Source organism: Zosterops lateralis (assembly GCF_965231275.1).
Source record: "Zosterops lateralis genome assembly, chromosome: 6".
Classification (NCBI taxonomy): Eukaryota; Metazoa; Chordata; class Aves; order Passeriformes; family Zosteropidae; genus Zosterops; species Zosterops lateralis.
This window is the reverse complement of record NC_139761.1, coordinates 14,697,074-14,715,816: the sequence shown is the minus strand read 5'-3', so window position 1 is coordinate 14,715,816 and position 18,743 is coordinate 14,697,074. Positions and strand designations below refer to the sequence as shown.

The 18,743-nt window shown below is 35.1% G+C and overlaps 1 protein-coding gene across 5 annotated transcripts in view; it reads right to left on the bottom strand.

Annotated features, from left to right (window-relative positions):
- Positions 1 to 655: 655 nt before the first annotated feature.
- DICER1 (dicer 1, ribonuclease III) overlaps positions 656 to 18,743 on the bottom strand; it is a gene marked incomplete at its 3' end in the record, with an annotated part of 66,154 nt that continues 48,066 nt past the window's right edge. For 4 of the 5 annotated variants that reach the window (XM_083863202.1, XM_083863200.1, XM_083863201.1 and 1 more), the window contains 10 exons: positions 18,205 to 18,387; positions 17,790 to 17,895; positions 17,518 to 17,693; positions 16,457 to 17,240; positions 14,912 to 15,067; positions 10,916 to 11,798; positions 8,596 to 8,864; positions 5,947 to 6,109; positions 5,775 to 5,850; positions 656 to 5,476 (listed from right to left, as the gene is read on the bottom strand). In XM_083863202.1, coding sequence (XP_083719328.1) covers positions 5,311 to 5,476; positions 5,775 to 5,850; positions 5,947 to 6,109; positions 8,596 to 8,864; positions 10,916 to 11,798; positions 14,912 to 15,067; positions 16,457 to 17,240; positions 17,518 to 17,693; positions 17,790 to 17,895; positions 18,205 to 18,387 — 2,962 coding nt within the window. Of the gene's footprint in view, positions 5,477 to 5,774; positions 5,851 to 5,946; positions 6,110 to 8,595; positions 8,865 to 10,915; positions 11,799 to 14,911; positions 15,068 to 16,452; positions 17,241 to 17,517; positions 17,694 to 17,789; positions 17,896 to 18,204; positions 18,388 to 18,743 lie in introns of those variants that run through there. The other variant, XM_083863204.1, reaches the window with a different exon arrangement.

The following is an 18,743-nucleotide window of genomic DNA, read 5'->3' as shown; positions in this document are numbered from 1 at the left end:
AGGCTTTTCTCCATAAATTAAGACAAAGTGTGTAGTAAAAAATGCTCACTGCAGATGCCAAACAGGTGATTGCTACATTGTAAAGTCCTCAGGAAGACTCCTGATCTTTGTCTGGCAGGACTGACTTGTCTCCATAAAAGATACATGACACTACTGCGCCAGTCAGAACATTCTACATACATACTGCCAATATTCAAGATAAGCAAAATACTAACAGAAAACAAATACAAAAATAATTAAATTGATGTTATTAATGCTGAGGCTATTAGCTCATATTAACATATTCTTAAAACATGTGCCAGTCATGCACATTCTCAAAACCTGTGCCCAAGAACCCTTGTGCTCTGGGGCCTCCCAGCTACAACAGACATTTTGCAGGTATAATGGTCAACACAGAGATCAAATTGTACTACATACACCATCATTTTTAACCTGAGCGTCCCTTAAGAGTCTTCACATAGCTCTGAAGACAGTTCATTCATCAGAGGAAGGAGACAAGCAGACTTGTCTTTAAACAAGGTGAAGAAATATTGTTTTCACAACTGTTTTCACAATATTTTTAAATTTAGACTGAATAGCAATTTTTTTTGTAAACTCTAGAAGATTTATAGAGATATTAACAGGAATTTAAAAAAAGCAAAACGACAATACAAGGTGAACAGACCATAACTTTATTGGAGATATACTCAGCTACAATTATTACAAAAAACTATTAAAGGTAATTGTGATCCATAAGGTGCAGATTGCAAACTTCTGCAGCATGATTACAGTATGAATGAATTACATTTTATGTCCCTTAAAGACAGCTGCAGCATGTGATGGTAAATATTTTATTGTCCATCAAATTATATTTGTTATTCTTTCTACTTGATTTTAACCATCTTTTCAGTCACACTATTTACAATAAAAATGCCTGCAATTTCCAATTATTGTTCACAAACATTTTTCTCCCCAACTTGCTGCTGCAGTAAATTCTGAGTGCATCTACAAAGCAATTAAAGTAGTCTGTGGTTGCCATTCAAATAAAAGAGGGAAAACCTCAACAACTTTATTGGATGAAATTTATTTTTAAGAATTGTAGTTAGCTTTGATAGAAGTTAATTTTAACTGCTAGTGGAGTATACTACAATGACCTCTAAATATTTGCTAACATAATTCATATTGAGTTACAGCTGATATTTATATTGCATTTGATGGTCATGAACTGTAGTGTTTAAAGTTTAAAATCTAATATGAAAGTAAAGAAATTATCTTCTTGAATATTAGAGCAATTTAAAAAGAATCAACATCAGTAATTAAGTACCAAAAATCAAAATGCTTCTTGCTTCATTCATATAAAAAATACAGAGATTTCCATGAGAATATGGTCATGGGGAACCCCATCCAAAACAAACCCAGAATACTGTCAGAGTCAAGTGCAGTATCACAGCAGATCACAATGCTATTTGTCATTTTTGGATTGCGTGTGCTGCTGTGACTGGGATACAAATAATTCATTTTCTGTACAGATAAATGCATAGAATATGTAGCATATGTTATGTCATATGCAGTAACATAAAACCCCCACAATTTCCAGTTGATGGTTCTGTATTTGCTCACAAGGAGGAAAAACAAAACTCTGCAACATACATACAAGCACAAGACCTGCAGGTATGTGAATGAATGCAGTTCCATTGACTGAAATGATACTACACCAATCTGCACCAGCTGAGGATCCAGCACCTCATCCTTGGGCCACCACTATATTCCTCCCCAGCACCGAAACTGGTTCTTGTTCAAGTTCATTACTTGGCAGTTGCAACATACTACTGTGTAATGAGACTTTAAAAAGTAGGCTTTTTTTTTTTGTAAGGACTTTAGCAGCATCAAGCTGAACAAACACTTCAGAAGTCACTACTGGGCACTCAATATTCAGACTGGACAGATTTAGTTGAGGCTGACCAAATTACTAGGGGCTATCTTCTCCCGAAAATTACATTAAATGTGTAAAATGTTGGTTTGTTCAGAGATAATTACTGGAGTGTCAGTCAGAGGTCATTCTAATTTTAATTACTTCACATAACAGTAAAATGATGTAGTAGAAAAATAATAGCTTTAAAATACAATCAAGAGTTGTTACACATCTTTGTTGTATTTTTCTATGAACAGTAAAAATGCCACAGACATTACAAATGACCTATTTAAGTTGTGCAAGTAAATGACACATTGCAGGCATTAAAAACTATCTTTTTCAAAGTCATTAAATCAGAACAGCAGCAAGGCCAAACCACATTTTTCCTCTCTGTTAAGCATTTTTTCCTTGAAATGAGGTAAAGCATGGTACCAAGTGCAATGCTTATTTGTGCTACATGAACAGAACAGCGCAAAAAAAAGCCACAAAAATAAAAACGCAGCATAGTTAGGAGGACTGTTTAAAGTACAGTATAACAGGACTTAGACAAAAAGCCCCAAGGTTCATGCCAATTAACCCCCACACTATTTATAATGAGCCTGTGTGGTTGCTTTTGAAGATGGGCTGCAACAGTTCGCTTACACTTGTGCTTGTAGCATGCCAAGTGATTTCTATCCCAACCTTCAAATGATCAGATTTAGGTCTTTAATAGCATACACTGTCCAGTATCAAAATCATATCAACTGTAGGGTAAAACACACAGATGTATAATATGGAAACTAATATGGATTTTCTGCCTCAAAGGATAAAAAGTATTTCAATGAGGTCACACTGGAAAAAATCGTGGCATTTAAAACGCATTTAAAAATGCATCAGCAGCAGAAACTACTTTATAGTCAGCCACTACACATTTCGGATGTCCAATTCATACGCTTTTATCTAGTAACAAAGTAATCATTAAACTGTTCTGAAACACAGAGTAGGTTCAGCTGATTTTGTCTGCACCCAAACACTCCATAACCACTTCACTGCTAACAATTATCTGAAACCCCTGAGAATCTATAACCTTGTAACAATCAGTAAGAATTCTAGGCAAAGAATAACTGAAATTTTAGCTTTTCATAATGCAATTAAAACTACTTAAGACTTTCTAGATGGTCTGATTTAATCTGCTGATTGATGTCTGGCCAGAAACACAGAATTGTTGGCATCAGTAATCATGTATTTTCATTAAGAAACTTCAGTCCTACCACAAAGAGCAAGCTATAGGTTAAATCAGTGACTTTTTTTTTTTCTTTTTTTTAGTTTTTTTTTTAAATAGCTAACGCAAAGCAATTTACATTTGAGAGTTTGGACTGCATGTTTTTATGTTCCATATCACCATATCATGTACACTTGCAGTTCTTATACCTCCTTTCATGACTGAAGTACCAAACAAATACTAGACTTTTTTATAAGCTAGTATTTTAATTCTTGGTTTGACTTCCATAACAAGCAGCTTTCAAATACACGAATGGTCCTTTTCACAGACTGAAAAGTGACTGAGATAGCAAATATATGAACTTTTGAAAACTGTATTTCAGAAAAGCTTAATGTCTGCCCCTTGTCACTAAGGCATTTACTTTATTTTTTGTTAAGAAAGCAAGAGCTAACAGTTTTTGTTTTGTTTTAGTGTGCATTTGTGAGGAAAGGAATAGGGTTTAAAAGCAGGAAATACAGTATTTGTTTGTAATTTAGTTCATAAGACACAGCATCAAGTTCGAACTATTGTGCTGGAAAACATTAAAACACCTTGCTCTGCTTTCTCAAACTTCAAGCATAATTAAAAGGGCAAAATTGCAGCAAACCTCTACTGATACTGGTGGGAATACAAGACCCACAGCTTTTTTTTAAAAGGTAAATTAAGAGGTATTATAGTTACAGTGCAAAAAATTAAAATTTCAAGCATAATATATAAACATAGCACCAAAACAGAAAAAAAACCCAATGCATGCAAAAATAAAAAGGAAAAGAAGAGAAAAAAAGAACTGAGGTATTTAAGTGAAGAGTGCCTACAAAAATCTAATTAAAGAAGTATAGGCAAAGCCTAAAAAATACAAGTATGATTTCCCCCCACGCTCCCAGTAGACCAAAACACCAATGAGCTAGTTTCTCTAAATTAAGGACCTAAATCACAGATATATCAAAAGTACGGCAGTTATTTCTCAAACATCAACTTTCATGTTATTTAACAGCACAGCTTTGGTAGATGAAATATGCATGCAACTCTGAAAAGTACAGTAAGAAATTTACGTGGAAATATCTCTAAGTGTAAAGGTGCTCTGTTTGTTAAATACGTAACCAATTGACTATAAAATCTGCAGCATATCTTAGGTGTGATATGTCTAAGGTTATTTTGTTAGTGACAGTTTGCACTGTGCAATTATTTGTTGCTGTTTCCAGTATTGGAACTATCTAGCTTGCAGGTTTGTGTAAAATTGGAATTTTAGCCAAAGACCATATTTTGTTTATGGTATAAAAAAACTGTAGACTAACCACCTCCTCAGAATTGTTAAAAATAACCTAATTACATATATATGAATATAATTTCTATTATAATCCTGTAATAAGTCACAGCTATAGTAATGAGTTGTACTGTAAATATAGAGCTGTATCATTGTAAAATGCATAAGAAAATGAAGGGAATGTAAAACAGTTTGTTCCAAAAAAGATCAGAAATTAAAGATTATTAATGAGGATTTATTTATTTTTAAGGCAAGAACCTTTTTTTATGCAAGACTGTGTGGCATAAGGAAACCGAAGTTTCATTCTACCAGTATGCCAGTCATTTCAATTAAAATCTGTCCCTAACAAATAAGTGCAATAATGATTGGGAATGCCATCTTAATGTAAAAAGATGACATGGAGAGAAAAAAAAAAAAAAGAAAATAAAAAGGAGAATACTGGCACACTTAATCTTTCTTATACCCAATCATCCAGTACAGTTTTTCAACTGCTTTATGACTGGCACTAGTGCACAGATTGAAGAATTCCAAGATTACTATATATATAAATCTAGCAACTGCATTAGGCATAAGCTCCCTGGCCTTCTAATACTAAGCAAAGCTGTACTGACAAGAAAAGTAAAACAAAAAGACCTGACAACAATTATTCTGAACACTTGCTAAATGTCATCATTAAAGCACTCTCGTGATTAAACAAAGCAGAAGTGAGGAAAGAAGACAAGATTGTGTTTGCGCAAAAAACTATAACTACAATTAGTTCCAAAATTTTATACATGTTAAATGTTTTGTTATCTATTCTGTTATCAAACAAACTTTAAATTCTGTCTTCCAATTTGTTCCTCTCAACTTTTTTTTTAAATTTGCTTTATTTGTATGTTATTTTTTTCCCTATTTCATTTATTTTTAAGAGGAGTCTCAGCTGTTTGGGACCTGAGGTTGATTTGCTTTGAGGCTTCGTAGTGCTCTTCTCGCAGCTGCAGATTTGGCAATCCTGTAGCTTCTGCCAACACCTTTAAACTTTCCCTTTCCTACAACTTCCACTGTAACTCTGACCTTTCCATCGTAAGTTCTTTCCGCAGGACTGCAAAAATATACACAAGAATTACTTACTGCCAAGGCAAGGTAATGTGAAATAAGAGACCTACATTCTTTTTTCTACAGAAGTTAAAGCAGTAAAATTAAACAGAAATCATTACATTTCTCAGAAAGCTATGCAAGGAAAAAAAATAAAGAACAGTGGACACAATGATGATTACGTTAGCTGCTTAGTGCAAAAGAAATTAAAAGTACTTTGTGACATTTAAAAATTCTCTGTAGTTCATGAAGCACAGTTTAGAAACACTTTCTGTCAGTGTGTATGGAAGAAAGCATATTCTTACCTAAATTTGGCTGTCTCTGGCTCCATTTCCAGCAGCTCTCGCACTGGGGAACGGGGCACATTAGCAGAAAATTTTTCTATTTGGAAAAAAAAATGAAACCCAAAAATTAGCTTTGTTCTTTCCATAGCAGATGGCACTTAATTATTAGTAATTTTCTGAAAGCTGCTAATACCTATTAGTGGCCTCATCATTGGATAGTACACTTGCCAAACCATTTCCAAAGACATTCCACTATCCATATAAATGGCACCAGCAAGGGACTCAAATATATCCCCCATGGCCTTTGGTACTTCAATGTCCTCCTCTTTTTCTTCATCTTCTTCAGATCTTCTGAGCTGTTTGCAATTAATAAAAGACAAGGGTGGGAGGGAGAGAGAAGGGGAGGGGAAAAGAGAGAAATGATTGCTTCACTTATAGTAAAACAAAGATCTTCAGAAATGTAAGCTCTCTTACATTTTATATCCTGTGATGCTTCCATTAAGTTTTTAATTGACAACTTTCCACAGCAAAACTGTTGTTTTATTCCCAAGTGAAACCAAACTGCTGGTTATATCATTTTTCCAATATGGAGAAAAAACTCCCAAACACCATGGTGTACAGGAAAGTTTTATACTTTGTAAATTTCTTCTGTGGTAATTCTGTAGGATTTCACCATGAGTCTGTTTTTCCCAATTAGAACTAGACTTCTATCAGTTAATAGAAAGCCACCCATAACAAAGGAAGAGTTCATACATTATGCATCTCCCAAAAAGAGACTTTTAAAATCTCCAAGTCCAATCTCTGGATGAAAGTTGCATGTACCTCTCCTTACCTTATTTAGCTCTGAAGACAAGCATGAAACAAGTACTAGTAAAACAAGACATTAACAATTAAAACCACCACCACCAGCATGACCTAGCAGACAAATATAGGTGTTTAAGTGCACCAGGCAGTGTTTTCTTCTATGCTACTAATTTAAGACAATAATCTATTCTCAGTATAAAAAATAAACTTTCAGTGTATGTCTTAAATGTCCTGAGTTGATCTAATCCTTTACTAAAATACTTTAAACACATGTAATACACATTTGCCTAACTCCAACCAAAGTAACTTGAAAACAAAGATTTTGACCATTATGCTACTCTGCCTAAAGAGAAGTAAGTTTCTGTCAGTCTTCTCCTCCAGCAGTTACCTTCTCACTCCATTTGAGGTTTAAAATCCAATTTAGTCCTCTTGAAGAGTGACTATAATACTTCATACACACGTTCTACCCAATCTTTCTACCTGAACTAAATCAAACAACTACTCAGACCTGATGCATACAACAATACAAACTGAAATTCTGACATTAAAAACCAAGTTCAACTGTTCTGAAAAGGGCACTTCATACCAAGTGTAAACTGAAGCACTTTCGCCTTATACTGAAATAACAGAAGAAGAGAGAGATTAAAAGCTGTAAGGCAAGGGACAGATGCTTCATGAGTGAGATTTGAAAAAACAGAGAAGCAGATGACGTGAAGACACACATGGAAACCAGTCTAGCTGGCATGAACTGCAGAAACAAAGACTCTTACATTAAGTGATGAAATAAGAGTTTCAGTAATTCAGTGCCAGACCAAGATAGGGAGCAGGCGTAGCGAGAGTGAAACAAGGATTTTATTTGAAACAGCTATCACACAATTTGGTTGCAACTTTGGCGAAAGTTTCTTTTTGCATACTTGCAAAAATTGAACAAAGCAAAAAACAAACACTGTAAGGTTTGAAAAAAGGTTCCTAGCCTTTTCACTTATATTGTGGAGAAAACAAGGGAGGTAAGAGTTTAATCCTCTAATGTAATTTATATTATCTAAACTTGAGTGACAAATTTCTTATTCAATGCTTAATGAATTTTTCCCTTAAAACCTGATTTTCACTCTGCAACAGAGCACAAGGGCTGTGAACACATATGTGACTGAAATATTTTGATTCCTAAAGTTGTAATTTCTTATCAGGAAAAATAAATTACTAAATACAAAAATAGCATGCTTATTTAATGCTGGCATGTTGTCAGACAGAATATTTTTAAGAGACTGATCAGTTTTTCAGAAGGTAAATTATTATCAACATCTACTCAGTAACACTTTTAAAGAAGAATAATGGGAAATCCACTTCTAACCAGCTAATGTAAATTAATTACTTTTACCACATTCTCCAGAAAATAGAGGTTCATTATCATCAGCTTTCCTGCACAGCACAAAATATGACCTGCATTTCCAGTTAAACTACTTTTCAAGTGGTTGACTTGAAAGATGCATATAATGTTCCCATGCAGAATCCCTTTAGGAGTGTGCCAGACACACTTGAGTATAGTGCCATACCTCCAGCAGGAATCGTAAGAAGAAAAAGCTGAAATCTCTTGTCAGTGTACTACTTTAATAATCCCAACATTGTGCCAAGGTAGCTTTGTTCATGGTGTTGTATGGATACCCTACCCTGAGTCAGCACTACGTGATTTAGCAACTCTTCACCTCAATTTTATGTTGTAGTAGTACTTACTATTAGTTAGTAAAAGCAGCAAGCTAAGTGTGTTCCACACTGTTCTAACAACACAAGAGCAAAACAACGACTAAAACCAACTGCCACAGAAAAACCGAGAAGCAAACGGATTTCAAATTAATTTCTGTAAACTCTAATTGATTTTATACTTCCTGAAGGCTGTATTTTACTTTGTGTATTACAGCCTTTTATTACTGGGAGCCTGCTTCTTTGGCTGCAGTGTGCATAAAACATTATAAAAATACTAAGAAATCCAGTGACATGCTTCAAATCAGATACTGAACATATTTCTTCTACTTCCACTAACCTCAGAATCCATTCCTTGCATTTCATTCTTTTCCATTTGAAACTGCACAAAGTCATCAATAACATGAAACAGTTCAGGAGAGACAGCTTTGAAGTACTTGTGGTAGTCATACTTTACAGCTAATGATGCAAAAATGGTATTATTGACTAGAGCAGATCGTAGGTCAGTAAGAACTCCTGGAGAGTGTTGCCGTGGGTCTTCATAAAGGTGCTTGGTTATGAGGTAGTCCAAAATTGCATCTCCCAGGAATTCTAAGCGCTGGTAACAATCTTAAAGCATTGGAAATAAAAGAATGTACAACACCACAATTAAGTTTAACACACACATTCTTTCCAGGCTTTCTGGACAAGAAGTTTGGTACTGTGCCACATAAATTCCACAAACTAACCAATGCTCAGAGAAGACAATCTGTTTTTTTAAAATAAGTATCCTTGTGTTTAAAGAGATTGCTAATGAAATACTAAAAAAAAAAAAAAAAAAAAAAAACAGAAAAAGCAGGAGCTATATCTAATAATAAAGCCAATTTTGAAAAAAATGCTAATTTGGTAGGCTAGAAAAACAGCTGTGTTTATAATCAATTAACGTTTTTACTCAAGATCTTCATGTTCTGAGAAGCATCAAAAAGTAAATTTAACAGATTTTGACAACAGGCTGGTCTGAAAACTATAAGAGCTAAAACTAAAACAAACAAAAAACAACAACAACAAAAAAGTAAAACCAATTAATATAAAAATCAACATATTAAGAGCAGGGGAACACAAAATCTGAGGGTTTTGTCTGATTTGAAACATGTTAAGACACCTTCAACAAAGAGCCCTATTTAGGATATGTCTTTTGAACTGGAAATTAAATTTGTCAAGCCCTTGCTTTTTTGACAATTGATAGGGGCCATGAGAACAGAGAGCTAAGAATATCTATTTTTAAAACATAAACAAAAGCAAAAACCCTCCTGAATGCAAATATGGGTAGGTAGGTTGAACAGGAAAAAGTCAAACTACTACAGAAATTACCATGAGAGCAAACTGACTAGCACTAAGTTGCTTTTATAGCAGCTGAACCCAAGACAGCCAGATCTCAACTGCCAGCTACTCTTTTAAGACAAAAAGTTACAGCTAACAGCTTATTCACAGTTGTCTCACTTGGTAAACAGAAATTAAATCAAAAGTTTCAACAATGTAATTTTAACTGGACATTGCCTCAAGGTTTCTGGAAGTGTAATATATATTTCTATATGTCTAAAAATGAAGGAATCATTTACTTTCAATACGCTTTGTGAAATATTTGTAAAAAGTAAATACATATGTGGATAATATCCCCTACAACAAAAAACCAAAGGAGCACTTCTGTGTTTTGTCCAAACTGTTTCTCAATGTAGCAGCATTTCAAAATTACTGATTTCTTTAATGAAATCAGAGCTTTCTCACTCCTTGGAAAAAGGACCCAATTCACTATGGGGAAAAATTCAGACTGCTGAATGCAAATAAATTTGCCAATCACTACCAATAGGGTAGTGATTTACCATGCTTTGCTTTTGATTACATATTATTGTAGGAAAATATTCAAGTTTTAGAATTAACAAATATTACATTAATTAGTATAAGCAAGAGCAATTAAAGATCACAGAAATAACAAATTTCTACCACTGTAAAATCTTTCATGAGATCGTATACAGAAACATTAAACATTAATCTGAAACTAATATTTAGTCTGATTTAGTCAATTACTTCAAAATTTTGACTTTAAATATTTACTCAATAAAATGCCTAGACTTAAATTAAGACTTTGAATTTACAGCTTCAAAAGGAAGTCTCCACATTCTGCACTCCTATAGATTATTCAGCTAACAAAAGCTGTAGTCTACAGTTCATCTTCAGAAGTACAGAGTATAACATTCTTGGGATTCAATTACAGAGCAAATTTGCTAAATATATTTGGAAAATATGACTGCTATTTCCTGAAGTACATGGCAATTTTCCAGAGTTCTACAAGAACTTACTTCCATTAAATGAGGATCTAATGTCAGTCATACACAGCTAGCGATAGACCATTTATCACTGATGCTGCTTCTTGAAACTTGAAGATGCCTCAGAAAATATACTTTATCGGCATTAAGTCAAAATATGAATAATCACTGAGATACAAATTGAGCAATATCCCCCTCTAAATAGTGAGCAAAATGCTATTTTTAAGATAATGTATTCCAAGACTATTTTAACATGTGATGTCTAAAAAACATCTATATATGGGAACACAAGATGCTACTTCTCTTGCTTTTGCAATATGGAGAAAAAAACAACAGAGCTTCTTGAAAACAACTTACCAGTAATGGTATTATAATGGTAAGAGGCATGAGTAAATGCCTGAAGAAGATAAGCCTTGTTTTTAAAACTGTAATTTATTTTCTTCTCGAAGTTTTCAAAACCAGAAATAAGGTGATTTAGGGTTTTTTCAGCATCTGGGTGATCAAACATACACCTTGGTGGAATCTTCAAACAGCCATACTCCAGGTCTTTACACAGAGAAGGCTCTGAATTAGCTACAGAAGCAGAAACAGAATTTGGTGAAAGATTTTTCTGCTCACTGTTACAGTTCTCTCTGGCAGCACACAGAGTGCCTTCCCAATCAGTCTTTTTAATTACAGGGAGCACCTTCAGCCCCAATGAACACAGGAAAAGCTGAGCAGCCCTTTCACCACAGCTGGTCAGATAGCAGCCCAACAGGGCTTCCACACAGTCTGCAATGCTCTTGTCAGCAATACACTGCTCTGTATGCAAGTCATAGGAGATTGACTGTTTTCCTGCATCAACACCACAGTTTTCTTCTGACGGATTCCAGAAGCCCACTACAAAATCATCCTCTTCAACAGCCTTGCTAGGATCCAGATAGCACATAGCATCCCAAGAGCTATAGTCAAAATCATCAAAATCTGATGAACACTGAACGTTACCCATGGATGACTTTTTAGGTGCTTTCCATTCATAGTTTGAATCAGTGGTTGAAAAGTGTGAGAGTGAAATTTTCTTCACAAAAGCCCCTGATCCCATTAACATATTATCAATGAATTTGATATGCTCCTGATCATACTCCAGAAAATCATCTTCAAAGTCTGTTTCTTCCTTGGGCAACCTCCACATTAGGTCTTCATTCTCTTCATCATCATTATAGTCATCAAGTTTACCATTAGCCAACATGTTTTCCTTTGTCTATGAAAAAACACACACACACAAAAAAAAAAGGTGCTGAAGAGGGAAATGAGACACTTTTAGTGCAGAAAGATCAGAAAAACAGGATTTGAGAAGTATCTCCTAACAATAATACCAATTTTTTTAATGATCCTAAGTACACTGTCTGATCAGAAGCACAATACAACCTCAACTTACACAAGGACTGGAATAATTGTCCTGGCATACAAACTCTTTGTTACTAACTTACAATAGAGGGTGTTCTACACATAGTACATGCTGCATTTCATAGGAACCTGTGCTTGTACTTGAATGTGAGGCACACACAATGAACTTCATATCCACTGAACATTATACACTTGCACACCAAAGTAAACAACACAGAATTCTAAATTAACATATTTTAGAAAGCCTAAGAAAGTTCCAGGTGCATCCTTCTCTCAAACTGCTAAGTAAGGCTGTAACAAATGTTGAATCAATGCAATTGTGACAATTTTTTCTACACGGAAAATGCATTCAATGGAATTTCTTTCAGTTTTTTTTTTTTTTTTTTTACAGGCTATTTAACTAACAAAAGAGAAGGCAAAATTGTCATTGATTTTCTAATACTTACATACACACCCACAACAGCAAAATTAATGATGTCTTATGTCTTTTCCCTCCTTATATTGAACAAATTGGTATGGACTGACATAAATTACAAACTGAACACAAATATTTCCAAACTATATAATTCTTTACAATTTGCCATGGCCCCTATCCAGGAAAGCACTTAAACATATTCGCTAAATGCACTGGTAGTGTTCCTAATATCAAAAGGACTATCAACAGTCTCAACACAGCAACACTGATGTCAGCAGGAATTCTGCCACTGAATTTGACAGCAGCAATATCAGATTCAAAGCATTTTCCTAAACTGAGTCCCGAAAGCCAACAACATTTTGAATCAAGTGAAACAGCCTTTATCTTCCCTGAACCTCTGCATGCTGTATTGTAGGGCTCAGTCACTAAATCTTGCAAATCTGTGAACCAGATGCTACCACAGGGGATGCTTCCCTTTGGGCAAAATGCACACCCACCCAGATGTGTGGATGGGTGGCAGCTGTAAGGGGCTCTAGGCAGCATTTAAAACTGTCTAAGGACCAAACAGATCTCACTGTTCCTTACCAGGATGGACCAGGCTTAGTCAAGTTTAGTAATGAGAGGAGAGGAAAAAAAAGTGGCTACAGAAGGTTTTAGTTTAGACATTCTGCTGAAAGAACTCCCGTGGCTATAATTACCTATCTCACACACACACAAGAAGGGACTTCTGTAACTTAAATTCATCAGAAAGATATCCAAACTGGATTTAAGACAGTTATTTTAGGTACTTGTAGTAAGATAAAACATAAGATAAGATTAATTTAACCAGTCCCAACAAGGACATGCGCTGCTTTTTTCTTGTTACACACCACCCATCACATTTACTACTGAAATAAAGAAAGGTCTCTGAATGAGGCATGTCTGTATGGGTGCTCCAAAACAGATTTTGGCATCTGTTTATAAAAACACGGAACAAATTATAAATTTTCACTGTGGTTTCATTCACAAGTTTCTTAAAATGAAATTGTAAAGAGCAGGACAGCTATACAAACTATCCAAATATTGTCTATGCATCACTTCATGTACATTAGAAAAGAATTCTAAGGGATAAGGATGAGCAGTGGCTGAAGGAAGCAGAAAGCAATTCTGATCATTAATTTTTATCATCATTAGCATTTAAGAAATAAATCAATGCTGAACCACAGAAGAATGATTTTTTTTCTTAAATAATACCTGACCAATTTTCAGGAGGTTACTGCCAATTAAAAGGTGATGCAAAATACATGTTAAGTGCTTTTTTAATGCTCGTTTGGAAATCAGACATTTGATAAAATGAATGAAGAAAGATTCTTCCCCTTAATAAAGCTTCATAAATACTAATATATGACTACTAAGTTTTAGTAATGATTTGTCTTAATGAGATCTCTATTTTCAGTTATAGACCACCAGCCTGTGGATGGAGAATGAAATTCACATCCAAGAAAGCAAAATATCTACTTGGCACGACCCCCCCACCCCACTATTTAGTTACATTACCTCTGCATTTTGGTCTGAAAAATAAAGTGACTATCACAGAGGCCACTGAAATGTTGTGGAAAACTGCAATCTTTTAAAAACCAACAATTAGCTCCAGACCCAAACATACTATCTCATTTTCCAGAAAGGTATAGCTGGAAGTCTCTTTGAAATGAAATCTTGGCACGGTACAGAACCACAATAATCAGGTTGTTTTATTCTGCAATAAACATTTATTTGCACAGTACATCCACCTAACAGTACTCTCATGTGCCCTCTGGTGGTTCTACAGTCTGAGTGTGGTCTTCAGAATGGGGAAAAAAAAGATGTCCTTCCATCTCCCTCCCTGGAACTCCAAACCACTCTAAAACACTTCAAGGTCATGTTTCTGCCTGCTATATGATCACTGGTATTTCTGAACATGTCCTTCTACTCCTAGAATGTCAGAAAATAGTGTGATCATTTCTTCATTAACATTTGTCATTGTGAAGCATTTGAGGATGTCAGACAGCGAGGGTGCTTAAGCCAACACTGTATTTCACATGAGAAGCAGCTCTCAGTCATATCCATGGTCATATCCATCTACTCTTCAATCTGCTTCAGCACTATGAAAAACACCAATTCTTTTTCGTCTATTCTATAATAGTGAACTCATTATTTGTTGAAAAGCAGACAGTGCTCTGCCTGAACATATTACAACTAGTGATGACAATACCATTTAAAAATTCCAACAGAAACTTCTGAAAAGCTCCTGGGGGCAGGCTAAATATCAGCAGAAAAGCTCTTCTTTGCTTCTCCATTAACATCTACACTCAATACTGGATGATGTGCAAGAATTTCCTTACTTAAGGTTCTGGTTAGAGTCAGTTTTCCTCTCATTTTTTTTACACAGAAGTTTTAGAAAGAAAAGAAATATATGAATTTAGCTTTGATTTGCTGAAAACAGCAAAATAACGGGAGGTGGTGGGATGAGGTAAGGGTGAAAGAATACAGACACACAAGTAACTACTCATCAACATAGTTAAATAAATTCATACCATTTCATCTTTCTCCCACTTGTCAGTGTTGCTCTTGTCCTGATTTACTACGTAGCCAGGAGGAAGCCAATTGACCGGGGGATCAAAAATCGACACCACCATGCGACTTGGCAGTCCTTTCTTTTTTCCAAGGCGATACAAGTTACAGTTGCTGACCTTTAAGAAGAACATTCTGATAAAGCTTTGGACATACATTGACATAAATAGGCTAAAAAGCAAAAGGAGCAAGAAAATGCGCCAAGCTGGATCTTGTATTATTATGCATTTTCTCCAAGTCTCAAAAGGGAGTTCAGCTTTTTTAACACAGAAGAACTCAAAGCAAGACAGACATTTTCCTCTCTTTTTCATGAGGCCAAGCATATTAGGTGAGATTGTTTCAGTTAACAAAGTTTGTAATATATTACATTCTCCTCACAAAATAAACTGATTGCTACTTTTAAATAATAGTAAATAGAACCTGTACAAGTCACTTATTACCAGTATAAATAATCATCAGACTACATTTGAAATGAAAAATTCTTATTTATAGGCAGATTGACCTAAACCTTGGCAGTAGAAAGTGTTAAAACAGTTCCATGTAACACTTATTAAGTCATAATCCAGATGTTATTCTGATAGCGTCTAAAATGATTTTAAGTATTTTAAAGGGAAGGGAAAAAAGCATTCTCAGATACAAATATATTTCCTTTTCCTTTTTAACTATCAACCACTGATCTTTTTTTCTCTTTTTAAGTGCACTTTCCATGTTTTAAAGTCTTGAAATTCGAACTTGAATATTCAATCACTTCTTTTGTTTCAACAGTGCAACTTATTTAGCCCTCCTTATTCTCCAAGATTAAACTATACAATCATTTCATTTTCAGAGTGATGCATTTTATTAGAGGTAGACAATCAATGCCTTGGCATTTAATTGAAATAATCACATCATGTGGAAGAAAAACCAAAACAAACAAAAGTTTTCATGGTTGATTATCCTAGCAGCAGCAGAACTGAAGACTCTGCTCCCTACTGTATACATTTACTCTAAAATACTTTCACAAGTTTTGTTGCAACAGTTCTGTAAGGTTTTTTTATTGTTTCATTTTTAAGTAACATGTTAAAAATTTCACAGGTAGTATCTTCTTGAGGAAACAAAGAAAAGGTCAAGTAAAGCTGCAACTAAAGCTCTGTGCTGCTAATTCAATCCTTCATTCAAGTACTGCTGTTAAAGAGCTTCTACCCAACACAGCCCTAGAGGTCCAGTGCACCAAATGTTCCCACTAACCCAGAACTTCTACTTTGATTCAGTCCTGTTCTTAGTTCGTAATCAGCTGGTTTAGATTTCAAGTTGAACTGCAGAAAACAGTTTCAATCAATCACAGTTATGGCAACATTAAGCCCACAGTCCTGTATTTTTATTCCTAATATGCATGATACTCAATGTATAATGAAAAAAGCTGTGGAATTAAATTAACCTGTTCCCATTCAACCTTCCAGCAAAAGTGTCATATCTATGGCTGGTTACAGCAGGCCTTTTACACAATATGACTGGATTGCTCTACTCACTTTTTTGCTTCTCATGTACGACAGCCGTCCCTCGTGAGCATCAGGGTAAGTGCAAAACAAGTATGTAGTGATGGCATGCTTTAAAAATGAATCACCAAGCATCTCTAGCCGCTCCAGGTTAAATCCATCACTGGCATTTGAAAGAGTCAAAGCTTGAAGAATGAGACCAGGATTAGGACCGAGAGTTTTTGAGGAGTACCCACTGCAAGGGCTCTTTTCAGAATCTGCTCTGTCTTTTGAAAGATTAATAGCTTTTGAAGTACTGGTGGTCACTGCCATCATGGGGCATCCATCTGAGGTAGATCTGTTAGCATTTCCATCAAGGTATTTATTACTCGGTAGAGTACATTCATTGCTGGGCTTGGGCTGGTTCTCACTGTTGTATAAATTCTGAATGGGATATGAGGTAGTTGGTTGTACAGGTATTTCCTGCCTGCAGTAATTCAGCTGATTTCCTTGGCAAAAGTCTCTGTTAACTAAATCACAATTGCCATTGGCAAGATTTTTATTATAAGAAATACCATTAATTGCTGCAAATTCTACCGAGACATCAATTTGGAGTTTACTGGGTGACTCATTGAGCAATGTTCTGTAACTCACAGACATTTGGTCATGGTTTTCTGCAGAAGAGGTTCTATTAGCACCTTGATGTGCAGCATTTTCAGGGACTACAATTGTGCTGTGCTTACAGTAATTTTCATTCTCTACTACAGAGGAGTTAGGAAGAGAGATGAAAGACTTGCTGTCAATAGACTTTTTCCATCCAAAGTCCAAGTTAGGATATCTGTAAAGAAACAGGAGGTTTGTTAACAAAAAATACTAGCACACGACAAGAAGACACTACATGCATATATATGTTTAAAAAGAGTCACAACCTTCTGAAAAGAACAGTGACTGCAACATGTAACTTCACCTCTCACAATCAAGTATTTAAACTGTGTTTCACTGAGAAGTGCCACAAGTTAACGAGAGTTACCAGTTTTATAATTCATGCAATAACAGTTGTTTCCCCTTATAAGTCAGACATCATATTGAAAAATACCTATTGAAAAAATACATGCCTGAAATCTGCAGGAAGTGATTTAACCCCTACGCCAGCATCAGTGGCTGTTTGAGCTCTCAGTTCCTCTGCTGTCAAAAGGCAGTGTAGGCGGTAAAGTATGCTGGGGAGGCAAACTGCTTTTCTCCACAATGATGCTGGAATAGGATGTATAGCACAGAGCTCAGGAACCAGTATCTGGCAGAAGAGGGGGAAGAAAAGAATTTTCCTTGTAAAGGTAGCCACCAGATCACTATTAAGAGAGTGCACTTGAATTAGATGCTTCTATTTTACCTGTTTATTCTGCAAACTTTCCCACTTTGCTTTCCTCTTCTCAGCACTGCTTAGTGGGAGTGCCTTTCCCTTCTGATTCAAATGGCGAGGAGTCAAAAGATTAAGTCTAAAAACCATGTGAAAATACTGTGGTGTAAGTACATAATTAATGAATAGAACTTAATAGTCTAAACTTTCTTAAGTTTCCTAGTGTTTAACTTCAATGCACTGTGAAGTGACAGCACCATTACCTCTGGGAAAAAGCAGATTCAATTAATAATTTGTGTTACACAAGTTAAGTACCTCTCAGGAAAAAAAAATCAGTAATTATTTTGGAAGACTCAAACTCTCAGCTTTACCCCATATTTTGAAGGGAAAAAAAAGGCATTTTACTGTCAAACTACAAACATCAGACACAAAATATGACTGTTGTTACCTTGAAGATGTGTGGTCCACATCCAGCAGTGGCTGGTTAAGATTGGTAAGGTCAAGATTATACTTTGTTTTGTAATATTCAGCAAAAGTTTCATATTCAGGGGAAGGGAATTTACTGAGTGGAGTAAGATCAGTGTATACATCAGCTACGTAGAATCGATGGGGCTGATCAAAATTTCGATATCTAAAAAAAATAATATTGACATTACAGTAAAGCTTTTATTAATTTCTTCATGTTCTAACATGGTCAGGAGATTAACAGTTTAACAGTGCACTTGAGATTTTTTGTTCATGACCGATTTCTTTTTGTTGTAGGAATCTAGCTAACTCTAGCTAACTCAAATGCTAAATGAGAAATGTGCTTTAAGACAAAGATGAATAAAGTCAATCTATAATCTGTGAAATTCCCTCTGCAAGATAAACAAGATAATTAAATTAATTAATTTAAAATAAATAGAGGATTTAAGTGTTCAATATGCAATACAAAATCAAGCTCTGGGCAACAATAATGCCACAAATGATAATTTCTTAATTCAATAC